The sequence below is a fragment of the Asterias rubens genome, chromosome 21, assembly GCF_902459465.1.
Source record: "Asterias rubens chromosome 21, eAstRub1.3, whole genome shotgun sequence".
Classification (NCBI taxonomy): Eukaryota; Metazoa; Echinodermata; class Asteroidea; order Forcipulatida; family Asteriidae; genus Asterias; species Asterias rubens.
In genome coordinates this window covers 65494-87882 of record NC_047082.1, presented here as the reverse complement: position 1 = coordinate 87882, position 22389 = coordinate 65494, and the positions used below count along the sequence as shown (strand labels likewise).

The 22389-nt window shown below is 39.2% G+C and overlaps 2 protein-coding genes across 3 annotated transcripts; one reads left to right on the top strand and one right to left on the bottom strand.

The window, feature by feature from the left end:
- Positions 1-139: 139 nt before the first annotated feature.
- LOC117304416 (ADP/ATP translocase 1-like) lies at positions 140-1480 on the bottom strand. The gene is made up of 2 exons (XM_033788854.1): positions 1370-1480; positions 140-916 (listed from the first exon to the last, which is right to left on the bottom strand). Exons 1-2 carry the CDS (start codon positions 1478-1480, stop codon positions 140-142), a joined length of 888 nt encoding a protein of 295 aa, XP_033644745.1.
- Positions 1481-4378: 2898 nt separating this feature from the next.
- LOC117304688 (zinc/cadmium resistance protein-like) lies at positions 4379-19766 on the top strand. Of its 2 annotated transcripts, XM_033789275.1 has the most exons (12): positions 4379-4511; positions 6790-6925; positions 9875-10003; positions 11384-11431; positions 12031-12087; positions 13787-13984; positions 14579-14795; positions 15697-15924; positions 17045-17236; positions 17914-17996; positions 18237-18380; positions 19200-19766. In XM_033789275.1, the coding sequence occupies exons 6-12, from the start codon at positions 13808-13810 to the stop codon at positions 19218-19220; spliced, it is 1062 nt and encodes a 353-aa protein (XP_033645166.1). In that variant the 5' UTR covers positions 4379-4511; positions 6790-6925; positions 9875-10003; positions 11384-11431; positions 12031-12087; positions 13787-13807; the 3' UTR covers positions 19221-19766. The 2 variants fall into 2 exon arrangements, with proteins under 2 accessions (XP_033645166.1, XP_033645167.1); XM_033789276.1 differs by lacking the exons at positions 4379-4511; positions 6790-6925 and adding an exon at positions 6943-7102.
- Positions 19767-22389: the final 2623 nt, after the last annotated feature.

Below are 22389 nucleotides of genomic sequence, written 5' to 3'. Positions count from 1 at the left end.
TGCTGCAGCATTTAAGAAATAATGATTGAATTCTATGGTCAAAGTGTCGTCATAATTCCAAGGGACTGAAGCATAAATTAAGAGATAGAAGTACATGTGCAGGTTTTTTAAAAATTGAGTTTTGTTCAAATGAAGACGTCTACAGAAGTTTCTTGATTTCATCGTACAAGACGAGTACCAAGGCGCCTCCTGTACCGCGGAGAACATTGGACAAAGCCCCCTTGAAGAAGGCTGACGGCCCCTCCTGCTTGAATATCTTACTCCAGCAATCCAAGGTTCCCTTGTACAGGATGTCTTTGCGTCCAGATTGCATCATCATACGACGACGGACGGTGTCAAAGGGGTAGCTGACAACCCCAGACCCAGTGGTAACAGCCTGGGCGATCATCCAGCTCACAAAGAAGTTATTGTACTCGGTTGGAACCAGTGACTTCAGAGTGTCGTAAGTGCCGAAGTAGGCAGCTCGGTAGATAATGATACCCTGCACAGACACACCAAAGCCACGGTACAGTCCCTTGATCCCATCGGACTTGGCTATCTTGGTCAGGCAATCTCCCAGTCCCTTGAACTCACGACCACCACCAGCTTTTCCGACATCAGCGGCCAAGCGAGTCCTGGCGAAGTCCAAGGGATACACAAAGCATAAGGAGGTTGCACCAGCAGCGCCACCAGAGGCAAGGTTGCCAGCAAAGTAGCGAGGGAACTGTTTATTCTTGTCAACACCACTCAGAAAGATCTGCTTGTACTTGTCCTTGAATGCAAAGTTGAGAGCTTGAGTTGGAAAGTAGCGGATGACATTGGCTAGATTGCCACGCCACAATGAGTTGAATCCTTGTTCTTTGGTCACACGAGAGAAGCAGTCAACGATGCCCTTGTACTGCTTGTCAGCTGCAATCTGGGTAGATGCAGCCTGAACCTGTTGACAAAGAAACAATGATCACATCACCAACTTTATATTTATATCAAACTATTTAATCTTGTTAACCGTCAAAGGAAAGACATTTTATGCATATCAGTGGTATTTCAAGGGATGCTTTGTGTGAGTGATGAGGTCAATATCAATTGTAAACTTGTCGATACAGCCTAATAATAGTACTCTTTTGGGTGAAATGTTTCTGAGAAAATCTGTGGTTGTGTAGAATACATCTCTCTCTTCAGAACCAACACAAGTTTTACCTGCAAGTTTACTAATAATTATTTATAGTTACCTTTTATGGGTTAAAATAACCTTTATGGGTTAAAATGGGGGGGGGAAATGAAAAAGTAAATGCATATCAAATAAAATTAAAAAAAAGAATGTTCAAATTTAATTCTACATCCATACACAAAATCATTCATCTTCTGTATTGTATGGTTATGTTAAACTTACTTGGAGCAGGAGTTTAACACGCTCAATTGGTGCTACTGCAGTCTTGGAGATAGCTGCAGCAGTCCCACCGGCCATCAAATCCTTCATGAAAGAAACCGCGTCGAAACCCATGATGGAGGATTATGCTCTCCGCCTAAGCTTTCAAGAGTAAAGGAATATGATTGGAAGAGAAAGCTGCAAAGCTGAAAATCTGTTTGAACGACGTGAGAACAACTGCTGTAAATGAGTTGTTAGCAACGCCACCTCATTAAGTATGCAAGCCACGGAAGCTGTGATTGGTTAGAAGTGTCACATCCAACCTTCTGAGCCTTCGTTTCACCATAGAGCTCTATGGTTTAACACACAAAGAAGATTATTCGTGCATTACGAAGACTAATATAAAGTAAAAGTAAAATGCATCCATTTTCACAAGCAGTTACTTTGGCAAAGAGGCCGCCCATCAGCAAACCCATTTCTTCTTAAAATTAAAGGGTCTCATAATCGGTAGGCCTACTTAAATGTTTGTGACGTCACTTGGGTGTCGCCATTCGCCAACTTCATACCCGTACCCGTGCAAAGAAACACCAGACCCATTTTATTGGCCGTCACCGCTTAGTCCACCAAACAATGGAAACGTTCACGTGTGTACGCACCACGCACAACTCTCAGCCAATGATAGGTCTTCATTTACTTCAGCCAGAGCGCCGGGGTCTTGTGACGTCACGGGGAGGTGTTTATCCGATTGGTAAGCATAGACAAAGTTGTTTTTATTTATAATCAATCCTGGCGATTTTTGCTTGTTAATTTTATTTAACCCCCAGATCATAATGTTGCGGGACCCTATTCTTTAGACCCAACCCTGAGTCGCTGGCCGAGATTTAAATCGGGCTTCTGCATAATTATGTCAGTTTCCGAAATATTTAGCTGAGGGGGTATGGAGAATTTAAAAGTTGATCAATGGTTTCATAAATGCATAAAGCGAAATGTACACGTATTCTCCCTACCTTATAGCAAGCTCTTCTGGCCGATAAAACGTTTCTTTTGATATTCCATTATTTGGGAGGGATGGTCAATCAATGTATAGGAATAGTAAATTCAATCTTCCTTTCCTTTTGCCCAATTAGTCCATTATTACTTATTTAGAAATTACCCGTCGTATGCAGAAACACTTATTTAGATGAGCAGATTATATTGAATAGTTTGTGTTTCTTTGTTTGCCATTTCCCCTTTATTGCGTTCCACCCATTATGAAATACAAAACTCTCATATGCAAATCAACCCAGTGCCGATCTGTGCGCGCGCACCTTCACAAACCGAAAAAATGGCTGACATGTTATACACGGGGCTCCGTCCTTGTTTTTTCTCTCCAATGTCCCCATATTTTGCCGTATATTTAGTAAACGGAAACACTGGACAATTAGTGTGGTAAGTTTAGAATTACTTGTAGTATGACTGGAAGGTATCCTTCGGTGGTTATGAGGTTTAAAATGAAGCAAACTAAATGATTTCCTGTGTGTTTAGCCGGGGCCTGGCGGCATGTTTGAAAACACGTGAATAATAAAACTGTGCGCGGTCGTGTATGACCAGCTCCGGTTGACCAGATTCGGATCCAACTTTGCAACAATTCACATAATTTAAAAATTACTTCTCACATCCCCAATTTCCGTTTTGTGAGCAATAACATCCACTAAACCATTGACTCCCCCCCCCCCCAAAAAAAAAGTGCCAAATTATATCATTACAATAATTGACAAATAAATTATGGCAATTTTCGGGAAGTTTGTCGGCGACACAGAGTGATAAGATATTTGTGTAAACACCAAAAAATGCTGTTAAAATGCTGTTAAAAGCATATTTCATGGGAAGGGTCCATTGTTTTTACCTCCACGTGAGATTATCTTGGGATACAAAAATAGTAAAAGGCATAATGAGTCCTAAAAAGTGGCTTGATAAAAAAATGCAAACAGACACTTCAGTGATTGATCCTGTTGATAAATCTAACATTACTGAGTAATGCAGTAAACAAATGTTTTGAACTTGTAGTGTGTACCATTCAATTACAATGCACCTCTGGCTCCCATATATCATCACAAGAACGGATTAAACTCAATGGTAAATGCATAATATTAACTGTTTTTTGTTGGCATTTGAACCACTTTATGTTGGTATTCCTTCCATCTTGCCCATTCGCGTTCGGTATGATCTTCCTTTGAAAACATCATTACCCCAATAAAACCTAGACTTCACGAAGGAAAGACAACAAAAGGTTCTTTATACCTGGATTTGTTGTTGTCTTGTGAGAAAATATGAGTAAGGTACTGATCATGAACCTCAGAACCTTGGCCGTTAGGGTTGTGCCTTGCGTAATATCAAATTTTGCTCAAATTTTTTTATGCTCAAATTCCGCTAAAATGTTGCCTGAAAATTCATAAAGGGTTTTGCCTTGCATATCAATATAATTTTGCTCAAATTTTGCCAGAAAACTCATCACGTTGTTAGCCTTGCGTATTCATCAAATTTTTCTCAAGTTTTGCCCCGAAATGCACCTGGACTTTATTTAGCTTTGCTTATTTACCCAATAGCCAAATTTTGCCTGAAAAGGCTTTCGTTTTTATCAAATTTTTCTCAAATTTTGCCTGAAAATTCAACAGGGTTTAGCCTTGTGTATTTTTTTATATTTTTTCAAATTTAGCCCAAATTCGATAAAACTGCTGGACTTACCCCTTGTGATTTTTTCAACTTTAGGCCCAAATTTAATAAAACTGCTGGCTGGACTTACCCCTCGTGATTTTTAAATTTTAGGCCTAAACCCTATAAAACTGCTGGACTTACCCCTTGTGATTTTTTCAACTTTAGGCCCAAATTCGATAAAACTGACAGACTACCCCTTGTGATTTTTTCAGTTTAAAGCCCAAACTGGTCTAAAATGCTGAATTTTACCCCTGCAAGAGATTTTGCAAATGACATAATACTGGCTTACAGTTACACACTATCTGTTACTTGACCTTTCAGGGCCAGTAGTTCCTGAAACCAAGTATGGATGGAATCTCCCCTTACTGACACCTTGAAGGCTGCAGGGTATAAAGGAGAGCAAACACGCATGAAAACATCAGTATCTTCAAGACATCCTAGCAGCTCATCTGTTGATCATGAATGAACGAAGGTAAGATATAGATTAGTGACTTGTGTTGGTTTGATATTTCACGTTTTTTAATCATCCTAAACATGTAGTGGGTTGTGTTTAGCAGCTCAATACACAGTTACCATCTTGTAAATAAGTACACCATTGCAAGCAAGCAAGCATATACACGGGGTTTTTTTGGCGCTAACTTGGTGATGCCTGCGTATCGATAATGGTGATGCCTGCGGATAAGATTGAAGGGACCTGGACACTTGCACGTGGCATGTGGGGTCCTACTTCCGGCTCGGGCCACTGATGGGTGGTTGATCTTAAAGGTGCATTTAGGCTCCTCACCTGAGGATGGTGCCGGTGTTATCACAAATGGTTGACCAACGGAAGTAGTCCGCTAGTCTTTCCACTAGCGGACCGCGTTAGTACAGTAGGGGACTCCCCTGGTTCTCAGGGGGGCGGACCTGACCCATCCGATAGGATGGTGCAAATGCCCCGACGATCTGGAAACCGTGTGGGGCTGGTATCCTGGGACCTGCACGTTGGTAGCCCTGCTAATTGAACAAACCTTACCAGGATAAATAGGCAAAATTTGAAACTGAAATAAATTGCTTGCATTGGTGTACTTAATTACAAGATTGCGCTAGAATCATACTCTGTTCAACTAGATTATTAAAAAGAAGACTAATGCAAGAATAATTGCATTATTTTTTTTTACATGTGAACCAAGGCCTGAATGAACGAACCCAGGAAGATTCAAGCTCAATAGTATTGAGCGTTTTTATCAAATTTTGCCTGAGAATTCAACAAGGCTTTAATTTGCTCAAATTTTGCCCAAAAGTGCTACAAGGCTATAGCCTTGCGTTTTTATCCAATTTTGCCTGAGAGTTCAACAAGGCTTTAATTTGCTCAAATTTTGCCCAAAAGTGCTACAAGGCTATAGTAAGCTGAATAGTGACAATTTTTCACTATATGTTTGCCAATAAATAATAACAAAGATGACATTGGATTTATATAACTTCTACCTTCCTCACAAAGACCGACCTTGACCATAACGACTAAACTTTACAACACGGCTAAGATTAATCAAGACCAGTACTTGTATGGGTAATTCAAAACACATGTGAAAGTGACGAGAATAATAGCCACACCAGGGAAAGTTGGGGTCATTCAAAACACAGGTGAAAGTGTCGAGAATACGCAAAACCACGGGAATTATTGGTAATTCAAAACACATGTGAAAGTGTCGAGAATACGCAAAACCACGGGAATTATTGGTAATTCAAAACACAGGTGAAAGTGTAAAGAATACGCCAAACCAGGGGAACTATGGGTAATTCAAAAACACATGTGAAAGTGAAGAGAAAACGCCATTCCAGGGGAATTATGGGTAATTCAAAACACAGGTGATAGTGAAGAGAAAATGCCATACCAGGGGAATTATGGGTAATTCAAAACACAGGTGAAAGTGTAAAGAATACTCCACACCAGGTAAAGTATTGGTAATTCAAAACACAGGTGGTAGTGTAGAGAATACGCCACACCAGGGGAATTATGGGTAATTCAAAACACAGGTGATAGTGTAAAGAATACGCCACACCAGGGGAATTATGGGTAATTCAAAACACAGGTGAAAGTATAAAGAATATGCCACACCAGGGGAATTATGGGTAATTCAAAACACAGGTGAAAGTGTAAAGAATACGCCACACCAGGGGAATAATTGGTAATTCAAAACACAGTTAAGTGTAAAGAATACGCTACACCAGGGGAAGTATGGGTTATTCAAAACACAGGTGAACGTGTAGAGAATACGCCACACAAAGGGAATTGTCCCAAGATTTTAGAGAAGTATACATTTTTATGTACACTTTCTGTTTGGATGATGCTTTGAAAATTTGATGGCTTTGAACATTTAAAATGTAATTTTCCCTTAGCTTGCAGTGTATGGTTGCATTTATGTACCACAGATATGGAGTTATTCTTGTTTCCAATAGCTTATGCACATTGATAATCTACCAGCTTTATTATTCAGGCAATCAATTAATTCACTCTTCTTGAGGGCGCTCTCATAATAACAAACTGGCGGCGCACCGCACTAATCATTTCTGGAAATTGATGCGCGAGCTAGTTTGAATAATTTAGAACCCCACAACTTTTTCTTGATTTAGGACGTTGACGCGGTCGTGAAATTAATAGATTGTGTAATTATAAGAGACTATCACAGCATGTGGTTTTGGTATTTCATTATTAAGGAGATTTGATAAATTTTAGCTTTAAGTTGGTCCTATTTGGCTTTGTAATTATTCAGGATTGACTCGTGAGAACAGGCAGGTCATGTCATCATACATCCCATAATGCTACGCTCTCTGCGCGCTCCAGCAGGGACATGGCACGGAGGCGAGTAAACAATCGCTTTTATGCCGACATAAGCTGGAAACCTCAAGGTAAGTCACAAGTCTCGTGTGTGTGGGGTCATGGATCAAGAGGCCAGGGGATCGGGGCGTAACCAGGGCAGTAGATCAGACAGTACATTTTTGCGGTTTGAACCCCAACTTTGAGTCCCGTTTACCGCGAGATTGTGCAAGCTGCACCGGTGATTGAAGCTATGCAGTTTACTCACGGTCTGTATTTTCATCAGGCTTAATCATGCTGAGAATAAAGTTTCCTGTCGTTGGTTATGCTCAAACATTTTATACAATGATTGATTTTTGGTACAAATCACTAGTGCATTATTATGCCAACATTCAAATGAGTCAAACAAACATCATCCAACCTCAATTCGAAAGTTCAAAACAACATTACTATCTGCAAGATTGAGTTTCATTCTGCTTTAGTCACTAGATGGATCACTTGAGGTGGTTACTATTTGGGATTCTATGGTGTGCCAATATGGGGAAAAAATGAATACATTTTGAGTGAAAATGACGAAAAAAACCTGTTTTTAATTAACTGCATACTGTAATAAATTCCGATAAGCGTAATAAATATTAAGTCTACATTAAAGAGAAAATATCATGGATTGGTTTCTTATCTCCTGGAACCAAACATTACTGGTCTGAAGTGGGGGAAAACGGATTTTCATGAAGTGTGTGTGCTTCAAGGGGAGTGGGGTATTTTACTTTCTTGCCTTATGAATGATATCTCTGGATTCTAATAATATATTAATAGTAGCCATAATGCCTTAGGACAAAAAATTCATTAATTTTGTTAAGTAGTAATTGAATAATATTTTTGATTTATTTTGCACGCCATATAGCTTCTGAATATTCAATAAAATACCAACCAATGAAAGGTGTGAAAACATATGACGTTGCTCCAATGTCGTGCATGCATAAGCACTGTTAATTAATGGCGGACTGTCTCTCGCAACGTAAAACCAAAAATTATAGATTTTTAACACACCATGAAGTGTAAGTGTTATTGTTACAAAATTGGATAGATGATTTGAAAGAATACCTTTCAGTTTTTGATTGTGAACAATTTTTTTGGTATCCTACTGAAAACACATGACACCAGGCAGTATGTCACACATTGACACTACAGCAGTGAGTGTAACACTACAAGGTCGTCTTTCATATTGTCATTATTATTAGCGCTAACTGCCACCAGCAGCAGCCAACCTAAACCACTGGTACTTCCAGTTCCACCTCTTCGGTTCATTCAGTATCTGGCATTGGGTTGATAGATGAGGGTCCTCGTCCAAAAATTACCACCATTGTGATGATGGATAAAATAATTCAAAGCTCAATTGCATACTATCCCACAGCTCATGATGAGTCATAATTCATTAAAAAAACACCACCTTGTGACCTTGAGTCGTATGTAGCAGGGGACTACAGCTATGTACATGTAGTCATGGTGGTTAGCATGGTTTTATCATAGAGTAAGGACATGTTTTATTTAGTGACCACACTATGTACACATCACTCACATGTACATTTAGTTTGTAGGGACTGTAGTGTATACTGTACTGTAACATGCTAACTTCTAGAAACTATAAGGCTCCTTATAGCATATAAATATGGGGTTGACTATGGCATGCTTAAAGTACATGAATTATTGGGTTGACTTATGATTGTTCTTGGTTGGGGGGCCCAATTCGTGTACATGTATGTATGTTTGTTCATTCATTTCACAGCATGAAGTAACGTGACGAAGTTCTCACGATTGTATTGGGTCCAAACTACATAATTTTATGCTTAGCCTCATGGGTGATCAATTTGGACTCAGACATATTTTATTCCCTACACCTCTCATGGCTTTGTACACGACACACTCCGTCTTGTATCCGTGTACCCACCACCTTGGTAGATGCCAGTTTGGTTCTGATATTTAATTCCATAACATCTTTAAACAGCAACAGCAGGAGACAATTTTGAAAGTAGGGATAGGGGGGCTTTTTTGATATCAAAGTAGGCCTAATATATGAATCTTTGAAAACATGCAAAGAATAAATATTGTTGCTGGAATGGATGTCATCTTAGATCATAAAGATATTTTAAACCAGGGCACATAACTCATATTTACACACATCTAATCCACAAATTGAGTTTGGACAAGGACAATTTATTATAATTAAAGATGCTATGTCAGATTTTTGGCAACAAACATTTTTAAAAAATTGTTTTTTGAGTGAATGGTATTTCAAAGAGTATCACCCGCTCTAACGAAAACAAGTTTAACTTTTACTTTAAATGGTCAGGAACCATGACAAAAATTAAAAACGTTTCTTATAAAACACATAAGAATTGGTCACGTGATATATTGTCGGGATCCCGACAAAAACTAATTTTGAGCACTTTATTTCACTGCTACTAATAATTGGCGGACTTTTTAGAGCAATGGCTCAAATGAAAGCTTGTTACTTTCTCGACCCCCATTAAAATACCTATTGAATTTTAAATCAAAATTTTAGGGTAAAATCGGCCAAAAATCTGACATAGCATCTTAAAGTAGGACGGAGTACATTCAATGGAGGGAAGGGGGAGCAGCTCTTAATCAAGGGCTTTAATACACAGTTTGGCTGTCAAGTGTGCACATGATCTTGCACAAAGATGAGGTTCCTAGGCAAATACATTATTTAGGACTCTTCTACACGTATGATGTATTAGTGTTTATTTATGTTTTAATGAGGTTTTCAGTGTATGTAGCACTTTTTGTCGTCGGGTCACTTGTCTGCTAGTAGTGAGACCACTTTCCTTAACTAAAGCATATTACATAAACAATTGATGTCACCATTTTCTCGCCCGATGCTATAGGGCCTAATCACTAGCCTAAGTCCTGCTTAGGTAAATTTCAAACTCTGATTTACCCTAGATACTTATGGTTGTAAAGGATGAGTGTCTAACTAAAGAGATTAAAGACATTTTAATACTTTGACTGTTTGTGATCAGATGAAGTTATTCCCAGACAGCTTTTAACTGAAGGAGAGAGCGGCGGCGGAATTGTCATTAAATCAACTTCAACACCCTCCTGAAGATGTTTGTCAAATGGTGCAATAGAAATTCCTTAAAGGAGGACAGGTACTTAATTAAACTGATATAAAAAAATGTGTTCAAGTGAACTATTTCACTTGAATAGTTGCTACTCAAAATTCATCAAAATTCAACGTTACAGACTCAAACTCTGGATTGGCACTCATCAATGTGTTAGACAAAATGCAGTACTTACTTGCCTTTTTTGCGTTTCAACTTTAGTATGACCAGCTTCTTGAAACTTTTCAAAATTTGGTATTAGAAGGGAAAAAATGTCTTTCTCACCAAACAAAATATATACTGTTGGTTTGTGCTGTACTTGGTGGTACATCCCAAAGTCAATAGTTCTTGAGTGATGATGCCCCTTCAGAAAAAATGTTTGATATGTTTGATAATCGCTATCAGAATTACAAAAAATATATTGTATAATGTTTTCATTGCCACTGGAAGAGGTACTCAGATGTACACAAATAATGCTCTTTGAAATACTTCTGTATTGCTGAGGATACTTTTACCAAACCTCGAGAAGCTACCTACCAAAAACATTTCAACCTGCCTTCTAAAGTTCAGATCTTCCATGGGAAGAAATGTCTTGCTTTCACAACGGGAGGTATACGACCTGAAGATGCATTGATAAAAGTTGTTTTTATATGGCTCGGCTCAACAGGGTATTAGCAAGAACTTGCCACGACCAATTACTCATCAAAGTGCTTCTCTGTTGGAGGCCAGTACTTTATGAACTCATGGTGAACTTAATAAAGTACAGAGGCAAATGATTTACAGGGTTTACTGGTTTGGACAAACTCATATCTGCATGTATTGCCATGGGTACTACGGGATTGCTGATTTTATTAATCAAAGAGGTCAAATCTAAACGTGAGGTCAGATGTGATTCCCTGCTCTTGCAAAGGCAATGATTATGACTGTTTTCAAACACAATCTTTTGATTAGGGGCGAATTCAGAATAAAACAATGGGTAACTCGGGGTAAATCTTCATTTCCCCCTGGGGTATACTGGTAGCTATAGGCAGTTTTTATCACACTTATGTCATTTCAAAACTCTCCAAACTGAAGAGTTGTAAATTTTCATCTATGTTCTGTGTGCTGTGACAAGCTGTTTTAACAAGCTATTTTCTATGCTAAGGAAGTGGACACAAAACATGCAAACACATCGTATGCTTGTGATATCATTTTATCAGGAATTTTATCAGGAATAACACTCGGAAACTATTCTTTGATTTCAGTTCTTTTATTATACAGTAGTAAGTGGGCTCTCTAGCGGATTGATCGAGTGATGTGATGAACCAGATACGATCAGACGGGACTCTGGATTGATTGATTGATTGATTCATGATTCATTGATTCATTGATTGATTGACTGACTGACTGATTGATTGATTGATTGACTTATTGATTTATTCATTGTAGCTCGTTGATTGACTGCTAGCTTAATTGACTCAATCGGAACTTCCACAGGTTAGTGTATTGTCAGCAGAAGATGTTTCAAATTACTGTTACATTTACACACAGGGTCAGACAATGCATTGTTTTTAAACTACTATGCCAGATTATCTTTAAAATAATAAATTGCAGTAAAATGGGGGCTTGCTTAAGAAAAAAGCAAACAGAAACTTAGCAAGAAGGGCCCCCCCCCTCCTAGAACAAAAGGTACAATCCTTGTACCCCCTAAAATGTTACCCAAATAGTTGATATTATCTCCCTCAGTGTATGTATAACTTTTTATGCGCATTATCTCTCGGATAGTACAATTCTAGGTCCAAAGTTCAACCTGGAGTAAAGATAATTAAAGTTTAACAGTCCAGAAATTAACTTTGGTTTGTCATCAGCACGTGTCTACAATTGGTCAAAGTATGAAAGTATTGTGTTATTTCTTTTCTTCACCAGCTCAAAAAGTTCCTTCTATTATGCACATCCAATTACGCTCAAACACTATTGAAGATTATTATTTGGTTTTATCCATACATCAATTGTTGCCAATACAGAGCAGATATCTAACCACTACAAACGCTTCATGCTGAAACAATTTTGTTAAATCTCTTTTTCTTCAACCACAGGTGTTTCGGTTCTCAACATTAACATTTATTAGCAACAGCTTCAGGGCTTTTAACAAAGTAAGTTTTTATGGGCATTAATTTTCAGAGTATTTTCCCTCCCTTTACAAGACAATCCATTTTCTTATACATGTGTAGTATGTAACAGTGCGTGTCACGTGGGGGTGTTTAAACCTTTGTTTATAACCGGTTGTGAGCTGAGACTCCACACTAGTCTTGATGCAAGATTTCTTGTTACGGGCGATGCAGGCGTTGTCGGTGAGTTTGCCGCGCTGTGTGTGAAAGGAAAACCAGCGAATATGCACAAAGACTATACGCGCATGCGCACGAACGGAACCGGAAAACACACGCGTACGGACATCGTACATGTACATGTAACATGTATACTGAACATACCATGGAGGTTGAAACATACAGAGCTCAAGCACTCGGAAACGGATTTAATACTTTTTTACGCCTTTTAACCAAAAAGGAATTTATGAATGGGAATAATGGGTAGCTACTAGTTCTTTCACGGCCGTTTAAAACCTTGCATGATCGAATTGCGGTCTGATAAAGGCCCTCGCCTTCGTCTCGGGCCTTTATATCACACGGCAATTCGACCATGCCTGTTTTAAACGACCTTGAAAGAACTAGTAGCTACCCTACTATTCCCTTATGAATTTTACAAACAACATGGGCTTGATATTCATCAATTTTAAATACAACGTTGGCTTGATATTCGCAACATTACCCTCTTATCTTTGCTTCTTTACTTGCAATGCGGCAATGATTTCAAATTGTATCATCTGTATGTCATTTGTAAAATGTTTCAACAACTGCTATGTATTTTATGTTGTTATCATACTCTTGTACCTGAGTGCACTTTTGTAGATAACAGCTCTAAATAAAATAACATTGTGTTGCATCGAAGAGCATGTTCATTTACATAATAATGTTTGACAAAAGTGGTATTGTGCTTGGTAAAGCGTGACAATATTGGACCAAGTTTCATTGAATGAATGCTGGTTTATCTGAAAAATTTTCATGAAAGAAAAAAAAAAGACCTGTGAAAGTTTCAGTGGAATGCATATTTATGGAAAACAACAACAGTGGAATGCTTATTTATTTGGAAAACAACAACAATTTGGAAGAAGAAAAAAACATAATACCTTGCGGCTTATTCTACTGGACAAAAATAAGTTTTTGCAACAAACTATTTTCATAGTTTAGCTTTTAAACATAATAACATTTTGTTTGAATTAAAACAAACACCAATACAAGACTTGTCACAATATTCCTATGGTTATAGGCCAAGTGTTCTTTGGTACTAAACAGAACACATTCAAAGTCAACATTGGAACACTGTTGTTTGGTTCATCATTACACAGTGAGTATTGAAAAACACCAGACTTTTTCAAGTCCTTCGTACAGGCGCGATGCTAAAATTGCTGGCCTCAGGTTTTCAATCTAGTAATGAGTTTACAGGCCTGATGCCCTGATGCTAAAATCGCTGGCCTCAGGTTTTCAATCTAGTCGTGAGTTTACCAGCCCAATGCTAAATCCGCTGGCCTCAGGTTTTCAATCTAGTCGTTAGTTTACAGCCCGACGCTAAAATCAATGGCCTTGGGTCTGCAGTCTTGTGTCAATTTCCATTGACTTAACTATTGAGCTCTACACATGTATTGACAAATTAAGAAAGGATTCCTTAAAGAAATTTTTGATTGAAGCTTAAAAAAGATTGTATTAATTTGAACATTTTCAATTAAATTTTCCACAGAGAGTCACAAAAGGTTGAGTTATGGGTCGCTACACAGGAAAGAGCTGTCGCTTTTTAGTGATGATGACACTGACATCAACCTTCTTCGTAGTGGAGCTTGTTACTGGTTACACCACTAAGTCACTGGCCTTAGTATCGGACTCCTTCCACATGCTGTCTGACATCATTGCTTTGCTCATCGGTTTCCTTGCCATAAGAGTAAGTATAAAACAGTGTCACATACAGGGTTCATGGTACCCCTAGAAGCAATGCGTCGCCGTGGTCAATTAGTTAGACGGCAAGACTTGCAATCACAAGGTTGTGGGTTCGAAACTGGCAAGGCTAAATCGCTTCAAAAGACTTGAATAAGTATTTCCGTCTAGTTATGAATCACAATTTATTGATTTGTGGAATTCATAATCATATAGATGTAAAACTAATGTTCGAATGAGTGAGATTGGCTGTTGACAGCCTGGCATTTATATCTCCTTGCGGAAACTTTGCTATGTTCCGTTGGTTGGAAGCAGTGTTGGATGTGAGTCCAGCCTGGGCCTTGAGGCTGATTTCCTTGCGGAAACTTTGCTATGTTCCATTGGTGGGAAGCAGTGTTGGATGTGAGTCCAGCCTGGGCCTTGATGCTGATTTCAGACGGCTGTGGCCTAATGAGCCCCAGAAATTTGTGGCCTCAGAAATTTATCTAAACAAGATTAGAGGACAGAATGTTTATCGTAACGTTGGGAAATAGTGGGCACAAATTGTTGCAGGGGATGCTAAAGAAAAACTCAGCTGTTTTTGTTCATCTTTTGTAAACAGATATCCAAGAGTAAAACAACTGGATGGCAACGAGCTGAAGTGTTGGGAGCTCTGGTTAACTCGGTCTTACTTATGGCCCTTTGTTTTACCATCTTTGTGGATGCGATCCAACGATTGATCTACTTGGAGACTATTGAAAACCCTGTGCTGATCTTGATTGTTGGCAGTATAGGTTTGGTCGTCAATGGAATTGGACTATGCTTATTTGGCGGTCATGGTGAGTCTACGCCTCATGACTGATTGCAGTGTGATTTTCTAAGGTCGATCAAACTCAGTGGCTACATTTTAAAATGTCAAGAAACATTTAAATGTTTTTTTTCCATTGTTTGGCATTACAGTGGCTTTATGAAGCTGGATCAATCCAATACCAACCATCCTCATGTCATACAAGGTTGAGTATTGAGAGAGGAGTGTTACGCCTACTTGTGTGTCTAATCATTTGTAGATGTTGCTTGCCAGATATAGGCAGAGGTGCCCATCCCTCCTCCAACGACTGTTTCCTAAATGTAACTCATGACTTTCCACTTGTACAGAGGTATTACCCCCCTAAAATCCTCTGAAGAACTCCTGAGATTCCAAGCACACATTGAAGAAAACAATAGAGGGTGTTAGCCCCAGACACTATCCAGGCAGGGAGAATTATTGACACCCATTTTCTTGGTCAGAAAGTGCCCTTGCTTAATCAAGGGTACAACATTTTAATTAAACCATACAACCAACCTGTGAACAAAACAGAATCATAAATTATTTTGGGATGAACAAAGAAACTATAGCTGGACTTGAACATTTGGCTTTGCAGTAATGTACCATCTTCAATCCTGTCAAAAATGCTTGAGCCATTTGACATTAATAAACATACCTTTCCCGCCACCTGTGTCCACGCTCAATATTTATAGCCCCAGCTGGTGCGCATTGAATGGTGCCTGGGTTGGATGCACACCATGATATGGTCGTGATTGAAGCCCTATTCATGTTGCCAATCGTTACGTTTTCTCAGTATCTTTGTTATTGGATACAAGCCAGAAGCCATTCAACCTGATTTACTAGATACAAAATTCCAATTTTTATTTGAGTAGGGAAATTTAGTATAATATTATCACCATTATTTATTTTTCCAGGAGGGGCACATGGTCACACCCATGGAATTAGTGGGAACCACACCAACACCAACAAATCAGAATGGCATAAGTTAGAGTCAACAGAAGCTGTAACCAATGAAGACGTAGAAAATGGTGTCAGTGTTCAACAGCCACTTCAGAATGAAACAACTTCCCACTCACCAGAGGACATCCTGGAAGTTAACATCAACAGAAGAGAGGAACAAATGAGAGAGAAATGTGAAAAAGGTGAGACTTGGCTCAAGTTTAAGTCTGCTAGCTCAGTTAATGCGCTCACCGATCATAACTGTGGACTCTTTGTGCCTCCACCTTCGCCTCCTTCATGATCACCTCATGTCCGCAATGCTCTAACATAACTCAAATGCTTTCCTACAAACTGCTCTCATCGATCATAACCTTCATCGCACCTCCACCTTCCCCCTCTTTACAATCACGTCATGACCGCAAGTGATGCATGCTCTAACATAACTCTAAATGCTATCCGACAAACAACCCCACCGATCAGAACCCTCACCGATCAGAACCTTCATCGATCAGAACCTTCACCGCAACTCTGTGCCTCCACTTTCCCCCTCTTTACAATCACGTCATGCCCGCACGCGCTGCATGCTCTAACATAACTCAAATGCTTTCCTACAAACCGCTCTCACCGATCATAACCTTCATCGCGCCTCCACCTTCCCCCTCTTTACAATCACGTCATGCCCGCACGCGCTGCATGCTCTAACATAACTCAAATGCTTTCCTACAAACCGCTCTCACCGATCATAACCTTCATCGCGCCTCCACCTTCCCCCTCTTTACAATCACGTCATGCCCGCAAGTGATGCATGCTCTAACATAACTAAAATGCTTTCCTACAAACCGCTCTCACCGATCATAACCTTCATCGCGCCTCCACCTTCCCCCTCTTTACAATCACGTCATGCCCGCACGCGCTGCATGCTCTAACATAACTCAAAGGATATCCTACAATCACCTTTACCGCTCACCTGTCACTCAAACTTATATACCTAATCTTAACCAAAGATAGTACCTTGCCTTGACTCAACGACTTCCATAACCAGCAAAACTCTGCCTTTCACCATCAACAACCCACCAAAACTATCATGCTTAATGTCGCAACAGGACTCCATTGTCACTAAAATGGTATCTTTCATCATACTCATTCCTCATCCACACACACAGTATCACCCATTACCCCATGCTTGATGTACTTCACTGTGCCTCAAACCCCTCAAAAAAGATGTACCTATACTCTATAGTTTCTCCTTTTCTATAGAATTTGCTTGTATTGACGATCGAGACGGGCCTACTTCTAAATTTATTTTAAATTTTACCTCTTCAGAATCGTCATCCAACGCTCATCTGAACATGAGGGGTGTATTTCTGCATGTTCTTGGTGATGCACTAGGCTCGGTTGTTGTGATAATCAGTGCCCTCTTCATCTGGTTGACTGACTTTGAATGGAGACATTATGTAGATCCAGCCATGAGTCTCATCATTGTTGCTATCATAACTGTGACTACCATACCTTTATGTAAGTGGCATCCTTGATATTGTGGCTACCATACCTTTATGTAAGTGGCATCCTTGATATTGTGGCTACCATACCTTTATGTAAGTGGCATCCTTGATAACTGTGACTACCATACCTTTATGTAAGTGGCATCCTTGATTACTATGACTACCATACCTTTATGTAAGTGGCATCCTTTGATAACTGTGACTACCATACCTTTATGTAAGTGGCATCCTTTGATAACTGTGACTACCATACCTTTATGTAAGTGGCATCCTTGATAACTGTGACTACCATACCTTTATGTAAGTGGCATCCTTGATATTGTGGCTACCATACCTTTATGTAAGTGGCATCCTTGATATTGTGGCTACCATACCTTTATGTAAGTGGCATCCTTGATATTGTGGCTACCATACCTTTATGTAAGTGGCATCCTTGATACTGTGGCTACCATACCTTTATGTAAGTGGCATCCTTGATATTGTGGCTACCATACCTTTATGTAAGTGGCATCCTGATTAGACTGTTAAAGACAACAAGATCAACACAAAGTAGATTAGACTGTTCCAGACAGCAGGACCAACACAAAGTAGATTAGACTGTTCAAACTTCTCAGCACCATTCCTGTATAAACTTGTATCCATTACCTATTTCATATTTTACTTAAAATAGTATTTTTTGGTTTATTTCAGTTCGACAATCCAGTAAGATTCTTATGCAGTCTTTACCACCAGAACTTAACATGAATGAAATCAGAGAACAGTGTGATGTAAAGGTGAGTTTTTGATATCAGGGTAAAAATGAATAATAAAGAAGAGGCATTCATTCAACAATCCAAAAACAATAATGAAAATGACACCAGAACATACAATAAAGCTAGCACCACACACAAGAATGGTTTAATATATTATATAACCCCCCCCCACCCCAAAAAAAATAATAATAAAAAATTATAAATACGTGGCTGTCAATCATTCAACTCTTTGGTCCAAAACACGCTTATTTTTTTTTTCAGGGTGTTGACAGGCAGACGTACGTAGCAACAGCTCACATCTTGTTCCACAACAAGGAAGATTATACAAACATGGCTGAAAATGTTAAAAGTTACCTTGACAACCAGAGAATTTATGCAGCGACGGTGTTGCCAGAGTCCTTACAAGTGAGTTTTCGCTATTAAACTATCTAGCCCTAGTGACAGTCTCCCTATTTGTCAGTATCTTAGTTCAGGGGGCACCAGCAGAAGTCCTACACACAACTGGGTGGTAGAGCACTGGCATGTTAGTTCCAAGGTCACACAGGTTCATATCCTGCAGTTAGGTCCAGGAACTTGCTGCAGCTAAGCCCAGGAACTTGCTGCAGTTAGGCCTAGGAACTAGCTTCAGTTAGTTCTAGGAACTCGCTGCTGCTAGGCCCAGCAACTTGCTGCAGTTAGGCCCAGCAACTTTCTGCAGTTAGGCGCAGGAACTTGCTGCAGTTAGTTCTAGGAACTCGCTGCTGCTAGGCCAAGGAACTCGCTGCAGTAAGGGCCAGTAACTCGCTGATACTAGGCCCAGGAGCTTGTGCAGTTAGGCCCAGGAACTCGCTGCAGTTAGGCCCAGGAACTCGCTGCAGTTAGGCCCAGGAACTCGCTGCAGTTAAGCCCAGGAACTCGCTGCAGTTAGGCCCAGCAACTCGCTGCAGTTAGGCGCAGGAGCTCGCGCAGTAAGGCCCAGGGAAGCGGTAGCCTGGGGCTCACCTTAAGGTGTTGGAACTTTTTTGTTTTAAATATCAAGTAATAAACCGCAAGTGAATCTGACTAGGTAAATTTTAAATAAGATTATCTACTTCGCGGCAGTAGAATAAAGCAAGACTAAGAACAAGCTCTACCTGGCAAGTAGATACACACATGGTGTTACCGCAAACCAAATATACATTGATACCTCACCATGCAATGCCTCAAATCCTATATAAGATTTGTTTTTGTCTGATATCTTTCTAGGACCTGGATAGCAATACATGAACACACATCATAGTGCAGCCCAGGAGAATCATCATTACAGCTGACAAGGACTGTCTTTTAGGGCAGGTAGGATCAAACCCTGCCATTATATTGATAACACATTTCACCGCACATCTAAAGGGGTGCTGTGACTGACATTTTTTGAAAAATGTGCTGTCAACTCAAATCACTAACATTATGTTCACATCAATTGGGCTCTGCGTGAAAAGCTGCCACTTTGATGTGTAAGGGAAGGTTGTTGGCAGGAAGGTAGCCTACCTTAAAGTTAGTTTGCATTTCCAAAATTAAAGCTGCACATGAGTGTAAGAGTAAAAACAGTTTATATTTGTATCCCCAATGCAAAACTAACATCTAACATCTTTCACGTGTGCGCGGTACCTGACAACCAAGATGGCGTGCATCAGAGACCGTACTTTTGTCGAGCGGGGAACGGAGTTGGATAATAAAGCAAGGGTGGCAGATCGGCTTGTGAAAAACAAGTTTAAAGGCAGTGGACACTATTGGTAATTACTCAAAATAATTATTAGCATAAAACTTTACTTGGTAATGATTAATGGGGAGAGGTTGATAGTATAAAACATTGTGAGAAACTGCTCCCTCTGAAGAGACATAGTTTTCGAGAGAGAAGCATTTCCACGAATTTGATTTCGAAACCTCAAGTTTAGAATTTGAGGTCTCAAAATCAACCATCTAAAAGCACACAACTACGTGTGACAAGGGGTTTTTTCTTTCATTATTATCTCTCAACTTCGACGACCGATTGAACTCAAATTTTCACAGGTTTGTTATTTCATGTATATGTTGAGATATACCAAGTAAGAAGACTGGTCTTTGACAATTACCAATAGTGTCCACTGTCTTTAAATGGGAATGGCTAGACTTTGTCAACCAAGAATCAGGGGAGAAGCTTTCATAAGTCTTCAGACTTAAACAAAAACCGGGATGTCGTGTGTGTGGTTTGCGACAGGGAAACGAAATATGCCAGCCGTGGACGTATCGCACTTGTTGACTTTTTTGTTGAACATCTGTCCGCGGAATCCCACAAAAACATTTTGGAAGCGAGAAAGAAGAACACATTGTTACCATGTAAGAACTATGGTCTATGTTTCTGTTAATGTTTTGTCTGCACTGCAGTTTAAAGTCTGATAACAGTCTTAGCGCTTGCACAAAATCTGGACATGTTTTCTGATGGGTGGCCCAAAATCCGGAAAATTTTCCTCGTTTTTTCCTGCGACCCCCGCACATGCCTGATTAAAATTAGTGGTATTATTTTCACAAAATAATCAACATTAACTGCACTTTTACACCAAATAAATAATCAATAAATGTTGATATTTTAATGATTTACTGCAAAAACATTTTTGTCTTCGCCCTGCTTGTTTGCTCGTCATCCCCAAAATGAAAATGCAAGTACATATTACTGGATTTGTTGTTAAAACATATCTACATCTTTAAAGGCACTGGACATGTTTTAGATTTACTCAAATTATATATTACATTAGCATAAAAACTTAATTAGTAACAAGCAACAGAGAGCTGTTTAAATTATAAAACATTGTGAGAAACGACTCCTCCTGAAATGACGTTGTTTTTGAGAAAGAAGTATTTTCTCACTAAAATATTTGAATCTGAGAAAGACTCCAGACCTGAAGCCTTTATCAAGCATCTGAAAACAAATAAATTTGTGTAACAGGGCGTTGAATTCTTTCAGTATTTTATTGCAAGTTTGGAGACCAATTGGTCTGAGTCAAACATTTCACAGGTTTGTTATTTTCCACATATTTCGGGATACACCAAGTGAGATTACTGGTCTTTGACAATTACCAAATGTGCCCAGTCCCTTTATAACATTCCAATTTTGTGAACACTGAAGAATGTATACAAATCATGTGTTTAGTAGAATTTGTGACAAATTCTACTAAACACAGTATTTTTTATTTATATTTTTGTGTAAAATGTAGGTGTTTTTTTTTATTAATGGACTTAACTTGTACGGTGTTAGATCATGATTCAACATATTAAAAATCAATGCACAATAATTTTAATCCTCGCCTTAATCCCTTTTTACTAAAAAGTATTGAATGCACATTTTCTTGACCAGATTTTGTTGTTAGAACATCCATCCTTGTTACAAGTGAGATTTTATGGTAATATTTTGTACCAATGGCCTAACTAAGAGTCGGGCGCACAGAGGTTCTAGCACACCACCAAATTAATTTCCTTCACTCTAAAGTGAACAAAAGGATTACTACATGTGAATCATTTATCTTTACAGTACTTTAAACATTCACATTTTACAAAATTTTAGAGGTTTGCTTGGAAACTCTGTAATTGTTTTATAACATTATAGCTTATCTTGTAAGTTCCTATTCTCTTAAAAAATTAGGCTTACACAAATAAATTGTCCTTACTCAAACAAAGACTCAAAATTTAAACAAGTCTTCCGATTTTTTTACGGCTTTCATTTGTACTTTGAAGGGTTCATACTGCAAGAAAATGCAAGAAATATTTTGTACTGAAGTGTCTGTACATTTATTATGCAAGTCACATTAACAATTAAAACATGAAGATAATATTAATGTTAACCTAAGGTGGACGATTCATCATTTATTTGTAGTGTTACGATCCAAAAATATCCAAAATATCCGTGAATATAAAGGGTTGACTTTGTAAGTGGATGACTTTGTAAGGGGTTGAATTATTCAGGGGTTGAATTATTCAGGGGTTGACTTTGTAAGGGGTCATTTTTGTAAGGGGGTGACTTTGTCAGGGGCGACTCTCTAAGGGGGTGACTTTGTAAGGGGATGACTTTATAAGGGGCTGACTTAGTAAGCGGCCACTTTGTAAGGGGGTGACTTTTTAAGCGGGTGACTTTGTCAGGGGCCACTCTCTAAGGGGTGACTTTGTCAGGGGCGACTCTCTAAGGGGTGACTTTGTCAGGGGCGACTCTCTAAGGGGTGACTTTGTCAGGGGCGACTCTCTAAGGGGTGACTTTGTCAGGGGCGACTCGCTAAGGGGTGACTTTGTCAGGGGCGACTCGCTAAGGGACTGACTTTGTAAGCGGGCGCCTTTGTAAGGGTCAGCTTTGTAATGGGGTGACTTTGTAAGGATGACTTTGTAAGGTGGTGATCTGTAAGGGGGTGACATTGTATATGAAGGATTTGTGATG